The sequence below is a fragment of the Cyphellophora europaea genome, assembly GCF_000365145.1.
Source record: "Cyphellophora europaea CBS 101466 unplaced genomic scaffold supercont1.13, whole genome shotgun sequence".
Lineage (NCBI taxonomy): Eukaryota > Fungi > Ascomycota > Eurotiomycetes > Chaetothyriales > Cyphellophoraceae > Cyphellophora > Cyphellophora europaea.
Window position 1 is genome coordinate 22329 of NW_008481801.1, and position 18218 is coordinate 40546.

The following is an 18218-nucleotide window of genomic DNA, read 5'->3' on the forward strand; positions in this document are numbered from 1 at the left end:
AAGTGTCACCCAAGCACGTGGAGCTTCCTCCCAGTACATTATTCCGCCTTCTGCAGTCTTCAGAGCTCCGTGTGTGCTTGCCGCGCGGACGGCAAGAATCGCAGCCTCCATCGTCACCCAGTACGCCGAATTTATCGCCACCTACCTGCATGGCCCTGGCCGTACAGTATTCTTCAGTGAGCAACCACCTACCTGCGTTTGTCTGTCCTTCTTCGGCGATAACGTTTGCGTTCAGCGCACCGAGCGCAGGCAATCCCTCGAGAGCAACATTTGGCTTACACACTCTTCGCACTCTTGCTGGGTTCCTCGACTGTCGACCTGTCGATTTTCATGAGGATAAGTCGTTACGGCTTGCTCAACTGTTGGCTCGGCCATCTCGCCCCCACGGGGCGCAGTTGCAAAGTTGGGTCCGTGAAAAGGGAAGAAAAGAGTTGGTCGACCAACCATTCAGTCTCGCAGTCAGAGAACAGCCCCTTTACCGGGAAGGTTTAGGTCACAGCACCCATTGACACGTTTGAAGAAAACTCACAATTGTACAGGTCTCCAAGGAGCAAGACGACGCTCGGTCGGACTCTACTTCATTTGTGGGTAGGGTCTTCACCTGTCGGTTTCCACGTAGACTACCACCTCCCTGAACCCTGGGCTACTCCGTTATTGGCTACAAGGCGTGGCTTCACAGGAGTATACAGGAGGTCAAGGTTGTGCCTCGATCCAGGCAATCCCAGGCCGGAGATTGCCGTACCCCAAATTCAGCACCCGAAGCGGCAAAGCTGGCTTTTCAGGAGCCGCCATTGACATGGGTCCCTGGGCATACAGCAGCGCTGCACATGCCCATTTGCTTGACAATTTATGTGGTCCAACTACATCAGCTTTGGCAGGCCAATGCCGGCGAGGAGCGGGTTCCTTCTACCTATCGTGAAAGCGCAGACAACATTTCCCGTTGCTCCCACCTCTTTCGAGATCGTAGGGGAAGCATCTGCACTTACACTGAGCTCAAGTGGTCGCAGGCATCGGCGAAGCAATTGTTGGTACGAACATCGCAGAAATCTTCTCGTTGAGCAGAGGTGCTGCAGGTATGCGTGTAGCGGGGGCTTCATCGTCGTCAGTTCTGCCCACGGAGCCACCGTACCTCCACCACAGGGCCCGAGGACCCAGTCGTGACGCTACCTGAGACTTTCGAGAAGCTTGAGCGCTATAGAATGTTAGCCATATAGCACCCATAGCCGTAATTCGACCTCAATAGCAGCTACCAGTTTTCGCCGAGTTCGCGCATGCCCAAGGCGGTTCAGCCGTAGAACGGGCCGATGATGAGAAGGCAGCCACGGGCTCCCCGGTGCCTACTCTACATTCTCTGCTGAGTCCCAACACTTTTGCCCTCTCTTCCATCTCCCATCTTCCATTCCTCATCCACTGTTTTGACTATTTACAGTCCTCTACCATCGATTCCAACATGTTCTCTCCCAACGCCATCACCAATGGGCTCGCCCAGTTCACGGATTCTGTGTCTGGCATGCCCTCCTCCACCTCTTTTACCGAATTTTCGAGCAAAAACTTGTATGTTGAGCTTGTCTCGCAGTAAATTACCACTGCTAATACGTCTAGCTTCAAAGTCGAAGACTGCCTCGACCCTGACCAGCTCACCGAATATCTCTGCGCCCTTGTGGCTGAAACAGATCTTGCTCCATACACCAACAAAGCCATTATGAGGCAGCTCGATCTAAAGTGCGAGCCTTTCGCCAAGCAAGACCGAACTACTCGCCATGCAGTCTCGAGACGAGTGAACAAGCGTCTCGTCGAGCTGCGGCGGATACCACCACCTCCGGCCTCGAAAGATGGCAGGGTGCTGTGCAAAAGTCCTGAAACGCTGATGCCGGCACCTACTAATACAAGCGATGGTGGCAATCTGATACCAGAACCCAGTCCTGTCGATGTCGCTGCTACGCCGATACCGGCAGTCAACGATGGTGCTGGCAGTGCTCGTGGTGTTGAGCCACCTCCCCGACTTCTCGACCCTCCCGGCCGACTGCTACCTCGCACCGTCGCCACCGCGCCCATCATCACTCCCGTCATGCCCACTTCAAGCACAGCTTTCACCTTGGTTCGGTCAAGTGCCACTCCTTCTACTACAGCTGTTAATGCCTGGGCTTCATTCAGTATGGCAGCAGCTCGTGGAGAAGAACCAAGCCCGCCGGTAATCAAGCGGATACCCGCACCCAATGTAGCTCTCTCGTCTGGTGAGCTGTTGCAGTCAGATCATCATGCTCTCCATGACGGCTCGGTCTGGGACCCAAATGTCCCCAACACCAGATATAAAGAAGAGTGGGATGCTGTTGTGGCCGCCATTGAACAGGCCGAAGATTTGGACATGAGGCAGCGCCAGCCCTACATCAATTCTCGCATTTTCCGCAGTAAAATGCATCGTCTCTGTGGCAAGGCCCAAGCTGGACGAGACTGTGGTAACCCCAACGCCTGCGTGACCGCAAGACGCTTCCACATCTGCCCGGATTTCCGCTACCAGGATTGCCTACACGGTGGAGAGGGCATGATCCACCTCGGTGGTTATCATTCTAACCCCCGCTGCTCTCAGCCACGAAGTCTCACTCCATGTGTCCGCCCAGGCTGCTGGCAAGGAGATGGCATGCGATATCTGCACTGTTTGCCGACTTGTTCCTCTTTCAGAAATGGTAAGCCATGCTTGAAGGGTGGTCCTCCTCCGAATGGCACCTGTGATCAAGGTCATGATAACGCCGACATTCGCCAGGCCCTCGTCGACAAATACCAGCGCGGCAGCTAAGGGAACGTGGATACCCACACCATTTGATCACGGATCATCCAAAGGCATTAGAGATAGCGAACAATGATGAGATAAACACAGCATCTTCTCTCTACAAATACAGCTCAATTGACCCGGTTTGGGTCGTAGACAACCTGACTCTATGAGGCTTACCGGCTGACAGTGTTCTTCTCCAATTCTGAGATCAACAACGGCAGTAATGCCAGCCCCGCAAACGGTCAACGACCAGTTTCCACCTCTTCGTGGTGTTGGCCATCCACTGCGTTTTGATATTTCCGCAGGCTAAGAGAAACTGCAACTCGGAATCGTCTCAGGCGAGGCGCAGGACCTTTCGGCGTCTAGTTCCCACGACTTCGTTCGTTCTGTTGCTGATAGCAGATGCAGGGAGTGACACTCGTGCGACACGGGCGATCGATTCCGGCGGCCGAGTGCGCCCTGGCCTGCAGCAAGACAACAGGACACGACCCAAGAAGTGGGGAGAGGTTCCAAAAATAGGTGTCGTTGCTGATCTATACCCCTGTAAAGTCAAAACTGACCTCTTCATCCGCAGTTTCTTTTTCATTGTTTCGAGAATAGAGCAGTAAACAAACTCATGCTCACAGACGTGGTCGATCCTCGCGCCTCAGTCATTTCTGGCCATGGACAAGGAGCTGAACATGTCCATAGTCCTGGCATGACAGATTCTGCTCAGCAAGTGCGCCGAAGAAATGGCCGTCGAGACCAACGTCCCGGGATTATCACACGAACCAGTGATCGTTGCATACTCGAGGGCGCAGGCCGTGCTTCGAGAACATCGTGATCGCAAATCTGCTCCTCGGACGGAGCTGTGGCAAAGCCGAAGTCGGAGTGCTTCAATTGGGAGAGAACATGCGCGCAGGCCAGGCGTGGACAACGCGTTTGGTGAGGAAGTTCGATCGATTTTCGGAGATTGAGAAAGCGTCTTGCATAACACGCTGCGTTAGGAATATTGGCATTGGTGAGCAAACATACTGCACTCCATTGCCACCGGTGACACCAACGAGACATCAGTGCCAGCGTTCGACTTCGTGAGGGCAGGGCAGGGCAGGCCGGCAGGCTAGGTTGGGCCAAGGCTTAAATGCTTGGCATTCTGCTGCGCTGCAGTTCAACTCTCTGGACGAACGCAATTATTTCTTTCTTCAATGACATTGTTCAAAATACCTTCGCGAGTCAGTATGACCAACGAAGGCTCCAAAAAAACTTGGTCCAAGGACCAGCTTTGGCCGGTTGTCTTTAGGGACGCCGAGCTTCCAACGTGGCTCGAACCACCGCAGTTCGCGGACCGAGTCGACGCCAATTACACAGCGCTGCCGCTGCATGCCCTAGCGGCTCAGTTGAAGCAACAGGGCCGAGATCCGGTCATGAAGCGGCTCCTAGCGGGCCCTCGTGCACGAGAGAAGAAGCCGAAGACTTCTAAGCCCGCCCAGAACGCCCAGACGGGTGATAGCACGCTTCTCGACGCTGAAGTGTACAGCGATCCCAAGCCAGTGGATGAGGGTGTCGAAGACACCGACAAGGCCATGGAAGACCTAGAAGTCAACCCCTCCTCGTGGCTGAAAACCCGCCCAAGCAATTTGGACTTCAATCCAGCACAACCGGCAGTCATTTGCGGAATTCGTCTTACAGACAAATTCACAGCCAAGCCAGGCCAGCCTGTTCAAGGTGGCGCTTCACAAGTCGTGGGAGATGAAGGACACTTGAAGCTCCTCACCTCTTGGCTGGCTGAAAAGGTCATGCTTCTGGTTGGCGCAGCAAGTCAATCTAGTCAAGCTGAGGAAGCGGCCATGCGTTTGTACGAGCATGCTCGAGACTTGTTCGAACCTGTGCTTCTAGAAACCACAGGCTGGAACGAGATGGAGTCAATCCGCTCGGAAACAGAGAAGCTCGAAGAGCTCGCAGCAGAGGCTACCCCTCGAGCCGAGTGGAAGAAGCACCGCCTAGCCGCCGAGCTGTATGCTCGACTATTCAAGCTCATGGCCGAGACTCCGTCTCCGCGGGATGTCCAAGTGCCAACACAGCTCGCCGCGACGTTGTCCAGACATCAAGCGTTCACGTCTGCGACTGAACGAATCAGCAACACTCTGAATAGCAATCCCAAAGCGTTCAGAAATGAAGTCGCCGTCTTTCAAGGCATGGCGATAGCAGAGCTAGCCTCTGTCGATGCTCGAGCGCAGCAGCATGCAAAGGCCGCAATGGCACGCCTGGATACATTCGATATCTCTGGCGCAAAGGATTTCGAGTAGCGACACGATTGGTTTTTACGCACCGTTCGTGACATCGCTAAGTCTTCCTGGAACATTGTTCTCGGTCAAGCTCAAGCTGGCGAAATGGCGGCTGCTATGCAGCAAGCTAAGTACTTTGAGCAATTGCTTAAGCTGCTCGAGCAGCGTGTCCATAAGGAGGCGCTGTTCGTCTCCAGCAAATTCCAAGTCCTTCTTTTAGAGGTTGCATTTTGGACATTTGCGGACAAGAAACGCTTCGAGAGCCGATTTTGGGCGGTCCGAAGAACGCTGGTTGCCCTCCTGTCGCTGCCCGACGATGCGACAACTGCTTGGCCGGTATTTCCAGATTCGCCAGAACTGGAGAGACTTGGGTTGCAGTATGTCGACGACTACGACATAAGCCCCTTGGCACAGGCTTATGAACTCATCCCGGTGTCTCTCGAGGAACACTCGGGGTAAGGGTGTGCTTCTGGCCACCTAGGGCATAGGGTGCTGTAAAGCACTTTACGTGAGGTTCAAGAGCCTCACGGGGGGGTTGCCCGCCAAAACCCCTTGGTCGACGATGGGATCTCACCTCTTCGCGGTGTTGACTATCCACTGCTACCAGTAAGCTGGGGCAGGCCAAGAAGGTCCCAAATCCTCAGCACAACACTGTGCAGTCCCCAAGTCCTTCTGCCGATAGTGGACAGACTGTGACGTGAATGTTTCGAACGCCAACTTTCGTACTCCCGCCTACCGCACTACGTAGTCATTCCACGACATCGACTACAGGAGTGCTGCAAGAGCAGCCGGATCATATGCGCGCTGCTATGTGTAGGCCGGTGCCTTTTCGCAAGCGAGGCCGCGGAGCGAGAACCAAGGTCGCATTGTGGCGTTTTAGTATGCGGGTGCCATCAGCTACAAAGATAAATCCGGTTTCCAGTACGTTGACAATCAGCACAGACCTATTCCCATCTTTTGTTCTACTCCTTTCACAAAGATTCTGTATGAGCTTTTTCCATTGTTCAAGGTATGCTTCGTCTCCGCAACCTTGAACTTCGACATGCCTGCCCATAGTGTAATCCACCACCAGGTGCGCTCCCATACGCGATCAGACCGTGTCGGCTGTCCAGACAGTGCTCTGGACACTAAGGAGCCTCGTGGTGCCTGCTCAGTACCGTTGATTTACAGCACTCCCAGCGAAGACAGCTGTGCCTCCGCACGTCAAGTCGATCGTTCCTTCGAAGAGGCGACATTGTCACAACCGCGGGGTTGCCCTTGGTACAAAATTCTCCAGCGAAAGAGCTACAGACGTTCCAAGACAGCGTGCCTGTCCGCGCTTCCATGCCATCGCAAGAGCTACGATAACCCACGATCGAGGTTCGACCGACGCTCAATTTCGCGGTTTCCCAGAATCGTGATAACTCCGTAAGAGTCGCGTCGCAATCGGAAATCCGTTGTTACTGCAGAAGCTTCGCGACGAGACAACCGCAGCCGACGGCGCTGATATCAACACAAAAGAAGAGCAAATTGATGCAAACCAGTGACGCCGGCGTCCGGAATGACTAGCCATGTGGCGGTAGACTCTTTCTGGCTGACCTTCGCCGGATTGCGACAAAGCAAGGTGCTCCCTACCGTTCCACTGGCATTCGAGCGTTCATCACCCTGTCGGCGTCATCGCCAACCTCCGCCGCTGCGTCAGTTCCTTCGTCCGCGTCCGTTGTTACAGTTGCCGCGATCGCAAGTGCGGCGATTCAAGATGTCGAAACCACAATGTCTACCGTCTCAAGCCTGTTCTCTACGAAGGACCGGAGAATAAAGCTGGGCGTCACTCCGACCCATGCGAGAGCATGGTGTGATCGTATATTTTCAATGTCAAAGCTTCAAGATGGTGTGGCCAAAGCGTTTTCCGTCAAATCGAATAGGAGGTCACTGCAGCAAACGAAGATCCGTCAAGAGTCTTACAAACCCGTCGGCCAAAGCGACGCCATCAATATGATATTCTATCAAGGAGAGACCGGTGGTGTGCTGACAGTCAGCATGTGGTTGAACACTATCACGGTAGAGACGATTCAAACCAGTAATGCGGACAACGTAGTGTTGCCGTTGTAGCCAACTTCTCCATCTCGTAATCCAGAGCTGCTCCGTCTCCAACGTGCTCATATCAATGGATCCGAAAACTCACGCGCCCTGTGATTTTGAAAGGCCACATAAACCTTCGGTCGTGTGTCATGGGTTCGCAAACGGCGGACATTAATTGTGTCTTGCTCGTCATACAGGGCGATACGCGGCTTATTGGGTGCAGTGCTGGTGCTATGGCATGTAGGTGGTTTTGTGATAGCTCTGCAGGCACGTTGTCGTGGCTCAGCTTACGGAGCAAGGTTTTATGCAGAATGGTTGCATGATCGAATCAAAATTCTCGAGGAGGTGTTACTCATCCGCAGTCTGGTGCGACCGTTCGATATAGCGCTGTGGCACACTGGACAAGCTCTGCCTTCGTCGACGATCAATGTTGATGCCACCCATATTGTGGCCGCGGGGAGGTACGGTCGGAGTTAGTAGCTCGCGTGCCGAGGTTCCGCGCAGGAGTCAGTTGGAGTTTGTCGGCCGTGAGACGGCATGTGCGAGGTCGCGCCGATGGTCAGGCTCGCTTAAGTCTCGCTTGCATTTGGTCGTTGTCAGTTCTCTCCTAGGGAGGAGATGTGGATGATGATCATCTCTAGTGGCAGCATAATGTCAAATTGCGGCCCCCCCAGTGATGGTCTGTGCGACGAGCCAGTGGATGGGCCAGAGTACATGTGGTCTGGGCATAACCTCAAATGAAGTCCACATGTACTGCTGGACACGCTTACGCGTGCCTACTTCCTCACTGAGAAAGGTGTACCCCTAGAGGCACGACATTCACTTCCGCGGAAGAAAGTCGAAGGATGGCGCGTTGAAGCGGCCAGGAAAGTCGTCATTGACAGCCTTTGTGATGTCTTTGGCAATGCCATCCAGCTCTGGCAAACGCACAAGATGGATGGTAGGCTCATTCTCCTTAAAGTCTTCGGTAATGAGGAGACAATCGGAGATGAACGAACAGCAAAGCTTTAAAGCATTTGCGTTGCCGAGATATCTCGTGCGATTCATGGTCTCGGACAGACCAAGTCGGATCAAGAAGATCTCTTTCTCGTAGTCCTGGATCAATCCCTTTAAGGCATTGACCTTCGCCATGATCACGGAAGGGTTCAGTGGTGGAGGGACTTCTTGCTCGTGAAGGAATGCCTGCGGCGACGAGTCAGCTTTCGCGGCTTGGATAAGCGGAGCGAGAGCGTGATCGACTACCTCAACCCACGACTTGAGCCACGCTGCGAGCTTGGCCACGAAATGGGCTTGCTGCGCAAAGGCAAGCGTAGCAATGTGCAAAAGCTCCACGCTAAGGTGAGTGCTCTTGTCGCCATTGTCGTCCACGACACTTTCGATGATCGCGGCGATCTCAATCATGAGAAGATCTCTCCTGATGACAAATTGTCGCCAGTCGTGAAGAACGCCGTTGAACAGGGCCGCATGATGCATGGCACCTGTCAGATGGAGAGGGAGCTGGTCAACCCAAACAGAGTATACCTCATCGAATGATGCCAGTCTTTCCCACTCGAGATGGAGGCTGTAATCAACCTGGCCATAGTCTTTGATATCGTTTGAGTCGCAGACCTTGAAAGCATGTCCAAGAATATGATGGAACATGCACCAGTGATGTTGCCCTCTGTAGGTATCTACGGGGAACTCGGATTTAACCTTCTTAGCATCTGCTTTGATAGGTTGTTCCTCGCCCAGGGATGTGTCCTCCTCCTCGCCGTTGCGCTTACGCTTGGAGCTGGGAGGGGCACTGCTAGACGCGTTGGTGTTACCACCGGCGCCAGACTTGCCACCTGGGGTGTTTGAGCCCTTGCCTCCGCCACCACGATTGGATGCGGATCCTTGTTTCAGGATCAACGACCGTTCTGTCGTCAGAGGAGAGTCGCACTTGCGACAATTGGGAAAATTGCCTGCAAAGCGGGGGGGCAACGTTGTTGTGTTGTTGCAGCCGCTGTTTGAACAGACGGCGGGAAACCAGTCGGAACGGTCAGGTTTATGTCTGACCATGACGACGGTGATGTTTATGCTAGTCTTGACTAATGCAAAACTAGACTCTTGACAGTGTGTGAAGAGTTCAGAAAAGATCGAGCGGCTGCGGAAGTTTTGAATCATCCGCAACGCGCGACCGGCTGCCAAGACTTTTGCCCGTGAGGTACTGCCTTGGGTGCTGCCTCGCTGCTGAAGGCCCCCGCATTCAACGCGCCTCAAGCGTCGCACCGTATGATCACTTAAAAACCCCATTCATCATCCTTCGTAGACATGGACCATGCCGCCGAAACCACGGATATGACCCCGAAACTGGGCTAGGCGAGCCTGTCATCATTGTTGAAGCTAATCATACTACAGCAATAGGAGCATACGAGGTTCTCGATCAGCAAAACACGCTTTGTTCTGGGGAGTTCTCTATAAGCTAGGTACGCCCCAAACGATGGCAGCATGATCTCCGGAAGTTGCTCAATGGTCACCCGCTGCAGAGCATCCGCAATTGTTTGTCTCCGGGAAGGAGCTCGTCTCCGTGGCTACAGGTTCGACATAAGCCCGTGTAGCTCTGCCAGCAGGTCCCAGGTGTTTACAGATGTACTCAGAGGACGTTTGCTCGTCCCTCGATGTCGCAATTTCCGAAGGTTTCGTGTTCTGCGATCGACGTCAATTGAGATGAGCTTATCACGTGTCTCCATCAGGTTATTCGAAGATGGCTCACACAGGTTCGTTGTTCTCACTGCCATTCCTGAAATCTTCAGAATGCAGGAGTTCTCCATCCTTCTGACAGGCCATGGCTAGTGTTCGGCCCTACCTGTTGACTGCGCTCCAAGACTACAGCGTTGTTGAGGCACTTGAAGTACATTTGGTCACGCAATGCATCGGGCAAGCAATGGTGGGTATTTTATGAAGGTATCCGCGCGCTCTGTGCCTGCTGAGGCTTGATCAGGCTGGGTAGTCGGCGGGGTGGCGGTAGTCGGCGGAGCGGTGGCAGACGGCTACCATTGCGCAACGTCTCGATAGTTGCCACCCGACAGGCGATCCAAGTCCGTGCATGGCTTGCCACTGACCAGAGACATGCACACCGAGCCGGTACTGGGGATTAAGACAGGCGGGTGGCTTTAAAAGGTACCTCTCGAGCCTTTGAGCAGGATGGGCGATCTGGACCGCTGTCAGCATGAGTCGAGATACTCAGGGGATCCAGCCTTATTGAACTCACACCTAGCGGCTGGGGCGCATATTTCTTCGGTGGGACGCCCGATTCCCGAACCATGTTAGACGCAAAGTCTTTTTTTGCCACACGCAGCTCTTTCAGCAGTCTTGCTAGCCCTTTCCGAGAGATCCGAATCGTCGTTCAAAACGATGTCGTGCAAACGCGAACAGTTTCCCGTACATCTGGGAACGTGCTGATCTCAACAAGAGACAAGCGTCCGACGGGGAAGGATGTGGTCTTTGCGGAATGGCTCGTATGCGCTGCCATAGATGAGGTTTTCAGACTCTCGAACGTCATGAGACAAAACTCTAGACGTACTGAGCGTGTGATCGATGTAGATAGGCTCCATGGACAGGGTCCATTTAGTTGCTGACGAATGTAGTGCAGAAGCTGGTGTGTCAGATACTGTGGAGGTGCGGTCTACATCTTCCAGGCTGAAGCCGAGCCTTGGCTTGGCGGACCCATTGTGTTCCAACTCGCGCGTGTGCCGTGTACATGACTTTCCCTCCTTCATAACCTATGAACATCTAGAGCTCGGTCTGAGTTCTTTATCAAATCCTTGGCTGTCGCCTGCGTGCTTCAGTCAATCTCAATCTCCTCGATCAACGGCTGCCTTGCTAGCGATCGAGTCATGGCGTTCCTAACGGATTCAGCCACAGACCTTGGCCGTGCCAACAACAAGAAGCTCCGCCGGTGCCGGACTGGGGTTCCTTCAGAGAGTTAACCCAGAAGCCCACGCGTGTGCAGTTCGCAGACATGGTCTTTAAGAAGACCAACGAAGCTGGCACAGTGACTATCTCCTTCTGCCAATAACTCGATTTCGTATCTTGTAGGATGCAGTAAGAGGCTCGAGACGCGACAATGGTCAGACGTATAAGTGTTTGGTACGGGCATGGCGGGTGCCCGTAAAGGCAAGTAAGGGAAGGTTCTTGGAGGGAATGGCCCAAACATATTGGGGCCTGCACCGTTGGCACAGGTAAGCATTGTGTGGACACCGGCGGCGCAGTACTCTGAGGCACTTTATGGGCGACGGAGTCTCTGTTCCTGGCAGAAATTCCAGGTTGAAGGTGTCTGGTGTGTGACCTTTTGGTGTTTACCGGTCAGCATAGCTCTTCTATAGGCCACGTAAAAGCTCATGCACGACGTCAGCGACTCCTCGCATCCCCATGGCGCTGGCGGGAGGAGATGCGAGAGTGTGCAAGGCAGGAGCGAAAGTCGTGGCACTGCACGCTTTTGTCGTCCATTTTTCGGACGGTAGCTCTGCCTCGAGGGCAATTCGCGGCGAATCAACCATGAGCCATACTGGGGCGTACCGGAGGTCCGCGGACCCCCGAAACGGCTTCGGGGCCCAGATCTCACCGTCATCACTTGTCGTAGGACCCTTCGCATGACCTAAGCATGAATTTTGAGGGCCCGATTCATCTAATTCTGGCATCATCAGCCTACTCGTTCAGTATTTCAAAGCCTTCGTCTCACGCATTCGGCTTCCGGTACCTCAAATTCCGAGCGCCGCCCCACATCATGTTTCAGCTTCCTATCTGGGTACTGCCAAGTGTTCGTTATAGATTACCAATCGATGCTGTTTCGATATCGATGTCGCTCTTATTCATCATTGGTGAAGGCAGTCCGCAAAACTTCTGATACTTGGGTTCACGGAGCGGCGAGCTGATCAGCATATAAGTCCTGTTCCACCAAGCGAGGATGTTGCTCTACATTCTTTCAGTCATAATCCTGGACCGCAATCATATACAGAATAGCAACACGAATCATTGTATGCTTGGATCGCCCCCATGCTCTCCAGATACTCTCGGAAGCTGCAAGGGCAGCGTGTGTTGGTCCTCGGAGGTACCTCCGGCATTGGATTTTGCGTGGCTCAAGGCGCTCTCGAGCAAGGCGCTGTGGTCATCATCTCCGGATCTAAGCAAGACAAAATCGACAGTAAGATGAGAGAGCTCGAGGCGTCCTATCCGGAAGCACAAGGCCGCATCCTTGGCAAAGCATGCGATCTTGCCAACCTGCAGAGCCAGGAAGGCAACCTCGTCGCCCTGTTAGACTTCGCTACCGAGAACAAGACCAAAAAGCTCGACCACATCGCATATACCGCTGGCACGGGCGTGTTTAATCCTGCATTCTCTGACCTCACTGTCGAGATGGTCTGCGACGCGCAACGCATGCGTGTCTTTGCACCGTTGATGCTGATGAAGCACGCCGAGACCTACTTGAACAAGTCTCCAGCATCATCGCTGACCTTTACCAGCGGCGAGGGTACATACCGACCACAACCAGGTTGGACGTTGATGATCATGATTGGCGGAATGTTTGATGGCTTAGTACGCTCCGGGGCGGTGAACCTTGCCCCGATCCGCGTCAACTGCGTTGCTCCTGGTGCAGTCATGACTGAGCTCTGGGGCGGCGGCCAGATGCCATCGGAGGAGCAAGCAAAATTGGTCGCGGATCGTGTGGGGCCGAAAACGTTGACTGGGCAGATCGGGATGCCAGAAGATGTTGCTGAGGCGTACCTTTACTTCATGAAAGATCGCAACGCGACGGGCAGGGTGCACGTGAGCGAAGGTGGGAGTCTGTTGAAGTAGGACAGCGGCGGAAACATCACTCCTGTACCATAGCCTCAAGTCGGAGAACAATATGTGCGAAGCAGATCTCCAACATGTTGAATCTTCCTCGTACTACCTTGGACGGATCCCTCCCTCCCAAAACACACTCCGCTTCATTTGTTGGCCAGCCTCTGATTACCTTACGGTAGAACGACTTCGGAAGACTACCGGTCCGCCGCCACATGCGCTCGGCAAGGACCGCCTTCACTCCCCAACTGTCGGTGCGAGCCCCAGCTTCCGTATGCCGTCGCCTTTTTCGAGCATGAGAGACTTCTATACATCAGCCTTGACCCTAGCGCGTAGGCTGCACGAAGCAGCAGTTACTTTCTCTCGCCATTGTCAGAGAAAATAATAGAGTACAGAAGTGAAAGACAGCTTCAAGTCTACTACAGCAAGGGCAAGCTATACTGTAGATACCATTGAACCCCCTGCGCCACGCTAAATGATCATCTATGTTTACGTACATACCATCCTTACCAAAGACTCTGCCTTTCTAGTGGTAGTAGTGCGTGCTGTAGGAATGGGTCCGGACAAGTTCAGCCTGCCGCGACGCGCGGCTCTCACTTCGTCGGTGTGTAGTGGTCCGTGACAGGGTTTGATCCACTGTATCTGAGCTGGCATCACTGGCTTCGGACTCGCATTCTTCAGACTGAAGAGCTTCTGGCTGCTTCTCTTCTTCCTCCCTTTCCTTTTGCGCCTGCTCTTTCATCTGCTGCATGATGTTGTGAGCCTGCGCGGCGTACTTGCACCTCATACGGATGCGCTCGCCCATCTTGTAGAAGATGAATGGGAAGGGCAAGCACACCAGGGCGAGGAATGCGGGGATAGTCGACGCCCAATGGATGCCGAGAGTGCCGTACATCTGGCTCGTGAACAGGGGAAAAGCAGCTCCGAAAAGCGAGCGCAGAACAGAATTGGCGGCCAAGACTGAAGCAGCGTAGATGGTGTAGGAGTCGATCAGATAGTTCATACACGACAGGAAAACGAGAACCATGCCGAATCCAAAGGGAGCGGTCGCAATAATCGACACAATCCAGTGGATGGAAGGATCTGCGACTGAGTTAGTTTTCGTCACCAGAGCATTCGAATGTACTTACAATTGGTCCACGCAAACCAAAACATGCCGATGGGCAAAGCCACAGCTCCGGCCATAGCTGGGGGCAGCCGAGCTTCAGGAGGTGCCTCGCCTCCGTGCTCTCGCTCGACCCGTGAGTATCGTTTGTTGTCGATAATGCTGTAGCCAACTCCAATAAGCATGCCAATTGCGACACCGAGGAAGGCAAGACCGCCAATGCCTTGAGACCAGCCTCGGTTTTGCTGGAAGACGATCGGGAAAGCTCCGAATAGCATGTACAAAGTTCCATAAAGGATGGCCATGTAGATGCTTATCAACAGAACAATTGGCTCCATGAAGAGCAATACCCATGGTCGCGCCATGGCCTTTTTGAAAGCTTCCCTGACCGTTGTCCGACCTTGCCTGTTCTCGATGAAGGAAATGTGAACTCTACCAGTTTTCTTGCTGAGTGCTGCTGCGCGTCGTCGAAGAATAACTGGTGAGTATGTCTCGGGGACGGTCAGCGAGCCGAAGATCCAGAGGACGCCAGTGAAGATGGCCATGACGCCCTCCACCCAACGCCAACCGACGGTTTCACCAACAAAGCCTCCGACGATGGGACCAATAACAGGCCCAAGGAAGGGAGCGGCGGCGAAGATAGACATACCCAAGCCACGTTGCTGGGCTGGGAACATGTCTGCGATGACTCCACCAGCATTGGTCAAGGGCGAGGCACCGAACATGCCGGCAAAGAATCGCATCGTGATGAGTCCACCAATATTCGAGGCTCCTGCAGCGCCTGCATTGAAAGCCGTAAGGACGGCATATGTACCAAAGAAAAGGACTTGTCGGCCGTAGAGCTCGGAAAGTGGTGCCCAGAGCAAAGGGCCAACTGCGAAACCCAGCACGAAGAGTGCAACGCCGAGAGTGGCTACTTCTTGACTGCAGCCGAACTCTTCGATGATTTGACGGGTGCTCCCAGTATAGGCCGAGGACACAAATGCAACGGCGAGCGTGGCGAATGCTACCGTAAGTGTGATAAACCACTTCTTCGGCTGCGACCAGTTCATAGGATCTCTTGGGTCGTCTGAGAGATAGTCCACGACGTACGGGTCATTTTCGGTCCCGGAACCCTTGTAATGATGTTGTTCAACCGTGGAAGTCATTCCAGTCTGGCTCGTGACGATACGCCAGTGTGGTAGTCTGGAGCGTGAGCCCATGGCTGGCTCGATCTTCTCGTTTGAGGTCATGATACTGGTGTGGGAGGCCGACAAACACCGTAAGAACAATGCTCAAGGAGCAAATTGCACTTATTTACACTCATCACGCCCTCCTCGCCTCGGACGCAGGCGTCGACAGCGGTAGAAAATCTTGTGTCTTCCGTCATTGACGAGGCAAGCTTCAGATTAAGTGGCGGCTCAAGCCTCCTCCACAAAGTCTATCCCCCGAAATGTCCTTCTTGATTGGCCGGCGAGGACGGAATGACGCCAATTTGGCCGGACTCGGCACTGCCAGCCGGAGCACCAAGCTTTTGTGCAGAGCACAAGGGTTCATATCTGCATCCATCTGCGCTGTTTCGGTTGTCGGCTTTTACCACGTCGTTAGGAAGATTTGTCCCGCGGGGGCGACATTTGTCACAAGGCTCCTCGAGGCTACTTCTGGTGAAGCTTGATGATGAAGAGACCAGGGATCGACGCTAAGGCAATGGGTAGAAGGGTATAATTGTTCAGTCAGTTCTCGCATAATTTATGCCATGTTGTGCTTTTAGTCAACCCAGCAGCCTTCCTGTTGATTTTGTTGGCCTCTGGTGGTCGAATGACCGCCTCGAAAAACCCTTAGTCATCGGCACCGTGGAGCATCTTTGTAGCTTTTTTGCAAGCTGCAATTGAGGTGCCTCTCCTCGGCGATCCGAACTGCTTGAACCGTCGGCCTTCGACGTGGCATCAAGGCTCCCAATCATGTCAATCAAAGGTTCGGTTCGCCTCTTGACCGACGTCCCAGTAATCGAGGAACGACAGCTCAACGCATGGTCCAGCCATTGCTCTAGCTTGGTCTTCGTCCCAGTCCATATCCGTCATGAAATCGTGCACGAAGAAGCCTTCATACATCGTTACTGAATCATGCGTTGACGGCGTGTCCAAGGATGCCAAACTCGAGGCTTCTAGTCCTGGCGCAGCCCTCGACAGCTCACGTGCGTGAAACGCTCTACCGGCTTCGTACAGTCGCGAAACCACTTCATGAGACCTTTTGGCTGTGGGCGACCAGCGTTCTAGGTCGGTAAGGGCTGAGAGTGCCACCTCGACATGCTTGATTGAATCTTGAACAACGTCCGGCTCGGCACAATCACAAAAGAGTGATAGAAGTGGCACCATGGTTGCTTGGTAGAGCTGCCACGTAGCACACCACCCAGCCATCTGGCAAGGCCACGGTTTGTGCCACGTGGACTGAATGTTCTGAATAAGCTGGTTCGCGAAATTTCGACAGGCGATTATGGAGACTCGCTTGTCTTCTGGAACCCGGGCTGGCGAGACCTTGCGCATTGCATACCATAGAAATACTGGTCGATGAATGAATATTTGAGATGTGAAGCCTCGCCAGCGCATGATGTTTCTTGAGACCACAATTCCGGGCGTTTCTTGAGCGCCCAGGGGCGCAATTTGCACACAAGATCTCATGACCCACTCCGCAAACTCGGTATCAAGGTTCTGTCGGTCTCGTGCATTCAGAATCGGCCTTTCGGCTAGCAAGTTCTCGAACCGAGTGCTCAGCTTGCAGTATCCAATGTTCGCCTGCAAGAGATCCGTGATGGCTTGAGATTCACTCTACTCCGAGTCAGCACTTCAGACCGAAAAGGATATTGCTCGCTCACGATTGGATTCTCTGGGATCCGAGTTGTATGGCCTGGTCCAATCCGGCCCATGGTCGGACGGCCGAGATAGTTTGAGTTCCAGCAGTCCATAACCAGGAGACACCACCAGACCTGGCGACGAAGTTCAATGGATGCAAGGGCTGAACTACTCCGAGAAGACTTGAGTCCCTCTGAATAGTCACGATGCAGGCCAAGTGTGGTTGCCATTCGTGAGATGCCTCCCATCAAGAAGTTTGCAAGATTGGGCTGCTGGATGTAATGAAGATACGTCCCAGTAAGTACGGCAACGGCCTGGATCGTCTCTAAATGTGCTGATTCGAACATGTCCACGGACAAATACCCCTTGACCCGTTGATAGTACACTTCATGCGTATGGTCATTTGCGTCGTGGAGCACAACGTTTCCCATGCAGAGGACAGCGTTGAGCAGAAAACTCCATCGGGAATCCTGTCGGCTTCTGCTGAGGTACGTGTCTCTGAAAGTGTTCTCTTCCAGAAGAGGGAGGAATGGTTGGACAAACTCAAAGTAAGCATTGATGGCAGGAACTTCGTCCCATAGCGATGGTGCTCTGGGTGTCTGCGGGATGTGCTTTTCGCTCGAAGCCTTGTGACTGCCCGCAGAGTCTCCAGTCGCCCCGTGTCCGTGCCTCGCCTTTACAGATGTTCGAGAGCTAGGATCAAGAGTGTGTATAACTCGCAGGACTGCAATGACGGAGGAGATCCCGAGATAAGATGTTGAGTGCTTCACTGACATGGACAGCGCGTTGACATCGTCTGTCACGCCAGCCTCCTCGACATCTGGAGAGCAAGCTCGCTCTGACGCATCTCGAGACGTTACATTGTCTTGTGGCAGTGGCTGAAGTTGGTCAAGTTCATGATTATCATCCTCGACGGGTTCCACATCCTTCACAAGTCCAGCAGACTCCTGGGTCGAGCCAGAGAGCATTTGGATCAGCTCTTCACGCGTTCGATTGGCCAGAATCTCCGAAGGTACGTCCGGGAATAGTGTTCGCATCACATCTCGGTTTCGTCGTTTGGGCGGTTCTGCGCGCGACCTTGGGCCATAAGCTATTAGAAGAAGTCAAGGGCTAAACTCACGATGCTATTGAGGCGGTGTGGCCATCATAAGAGCAACGGGCGGGTTTCCGCTGCCATTGACAAGATGCGCATGGTTGTTTGCCGTCACAGCGAACTTTTCGTCTCCTGCATGGCTGACAAGCGCGAAGCGTTGACTTGTGACGCTTGCTTGGCTGCGATTCGTCATTTCCATTCTCGTCAGCTTCAAACGTCACAAACATGGCATGGTCTGTCACTGGCGAGCCTTCAATTCGTACGTGCACGGATCGTGCTTGAAACGGAAGAA

The 18218-nt window shown here is 53.6% G+C and overlaps 6 protein-coding genes across 6 annotated transcripts; 3 read left to right on the plus strand and 3 right to left on the minus strand.

Annotated features, from left to right (window-relative positions):
* Positions 1 to 1450: 1450 nt before the first annotated feature.
* On the plus strand, positions 1451 to 2794 carry HMPREF1541_10456 (uncharacterized protein; the record flags this gene model as incomplete). Its single annotated transcript, XM_008715127.1, has 2 exons — positions 1451 to 1554; positions 1603 to 2794. The coding sequence occupies 2 exons, from the start codon at positions 1451 to 1453 to the stop codon at positions 2792 to 2794; spliced, it is 1296 nt and encodes a 431-aa protein (XP_008713349.1).
* A 1193-nt stretch (positions 2795 to 3987) lies between these two features.
* Positions 3988 to 5055, plus strand: HMPREF1541_10457 (uncharacterized protein; the record flags this gene model as incomplete). Its single annotated transcript, XM_008715128.1, has 1 exon — positions 3988 to 5055. The coding sequence occupies one exon, from the start codon at positions 3988 to 3990 to the stop codon at positions 5053 to 5055; it is 1068 nt and encodes a 355-aa protein (XP_008713350.1).
* Positions 5056 to 7914: 2859 nt separating this feature from the next.
* HMPREF1541_10458 (uncharacterized protein) lies at positions 7915 to 9135 on the minus strand (the record flags this gene model as incomplete). The annotated part of the gene is made up of 1 exon (XM_008715129.1): positions 7915 to 9135. One exon carries the CDS (start codon positions 9133 to 9135, stop codon positions 7915 to 7917), a length of 1221 nt encoding a protein of 406 aa, XP_008713351.1.
* Positions 9136 to 12111: 2976 nt separating this feature from the next.
* HMPREF1541_10459 (uncharacterized protein) lies at positions 12112 to 12912 on the plus strand (the record flags this gene model as incomplete). Its single annotated transcript, XM_008715130.1, has 1 exon — positions 12112 to 12912. The coding sequence occupies one exon, from the start codon at positions 12112 to 12114 to the stop codon at positions 12910 to 12912; it is 801 nt and encodes a 266-aa protein (XP_008713352.1).
* Positions 12913 to 13426: 514 nt separating this feature from the next.
* Positions 13427 to 15237, minus strand: HMPREF1541_10460 (uncharacterized protein; the record flags this gene model as incomplete). Its single annotated transcript, XM_008715131.1, has 2 exons — positions 13427 to 13983; positions 14031 to 15237. The coding sequence occupies 2 exons, from the start codon at positions 15235 to 15237 to the stop codon at positions 13427 to 13429; spliced, it is 1764 nt and encodes a 587-aa protein (XP_008713353.1).
* A 711-nt stretch (positions 15238 to 15948) lies between these two features.
* On the minus strand, positions 15949 to 18153 carry HMPREF1541_10461 (uncharacterized protein; the record flags this gene model as incomplete). The annotated part of the gene is made up of 3 exons (XM_008715132.1): positions 15949 to 16809; positions 16857 to 17910; positions 17954 to 18153. The coding sequence occupies 3 exons, from the start codon at positions 18151 to 18153 to the stop codon at positions 15949 to 15951; spliced, it is 2115 nt and encodes a 704-aa protein (XP_008713354.1).
* Between the last annotated feature and the right edge of the window lie 65 nt (positions 18154 to 18218).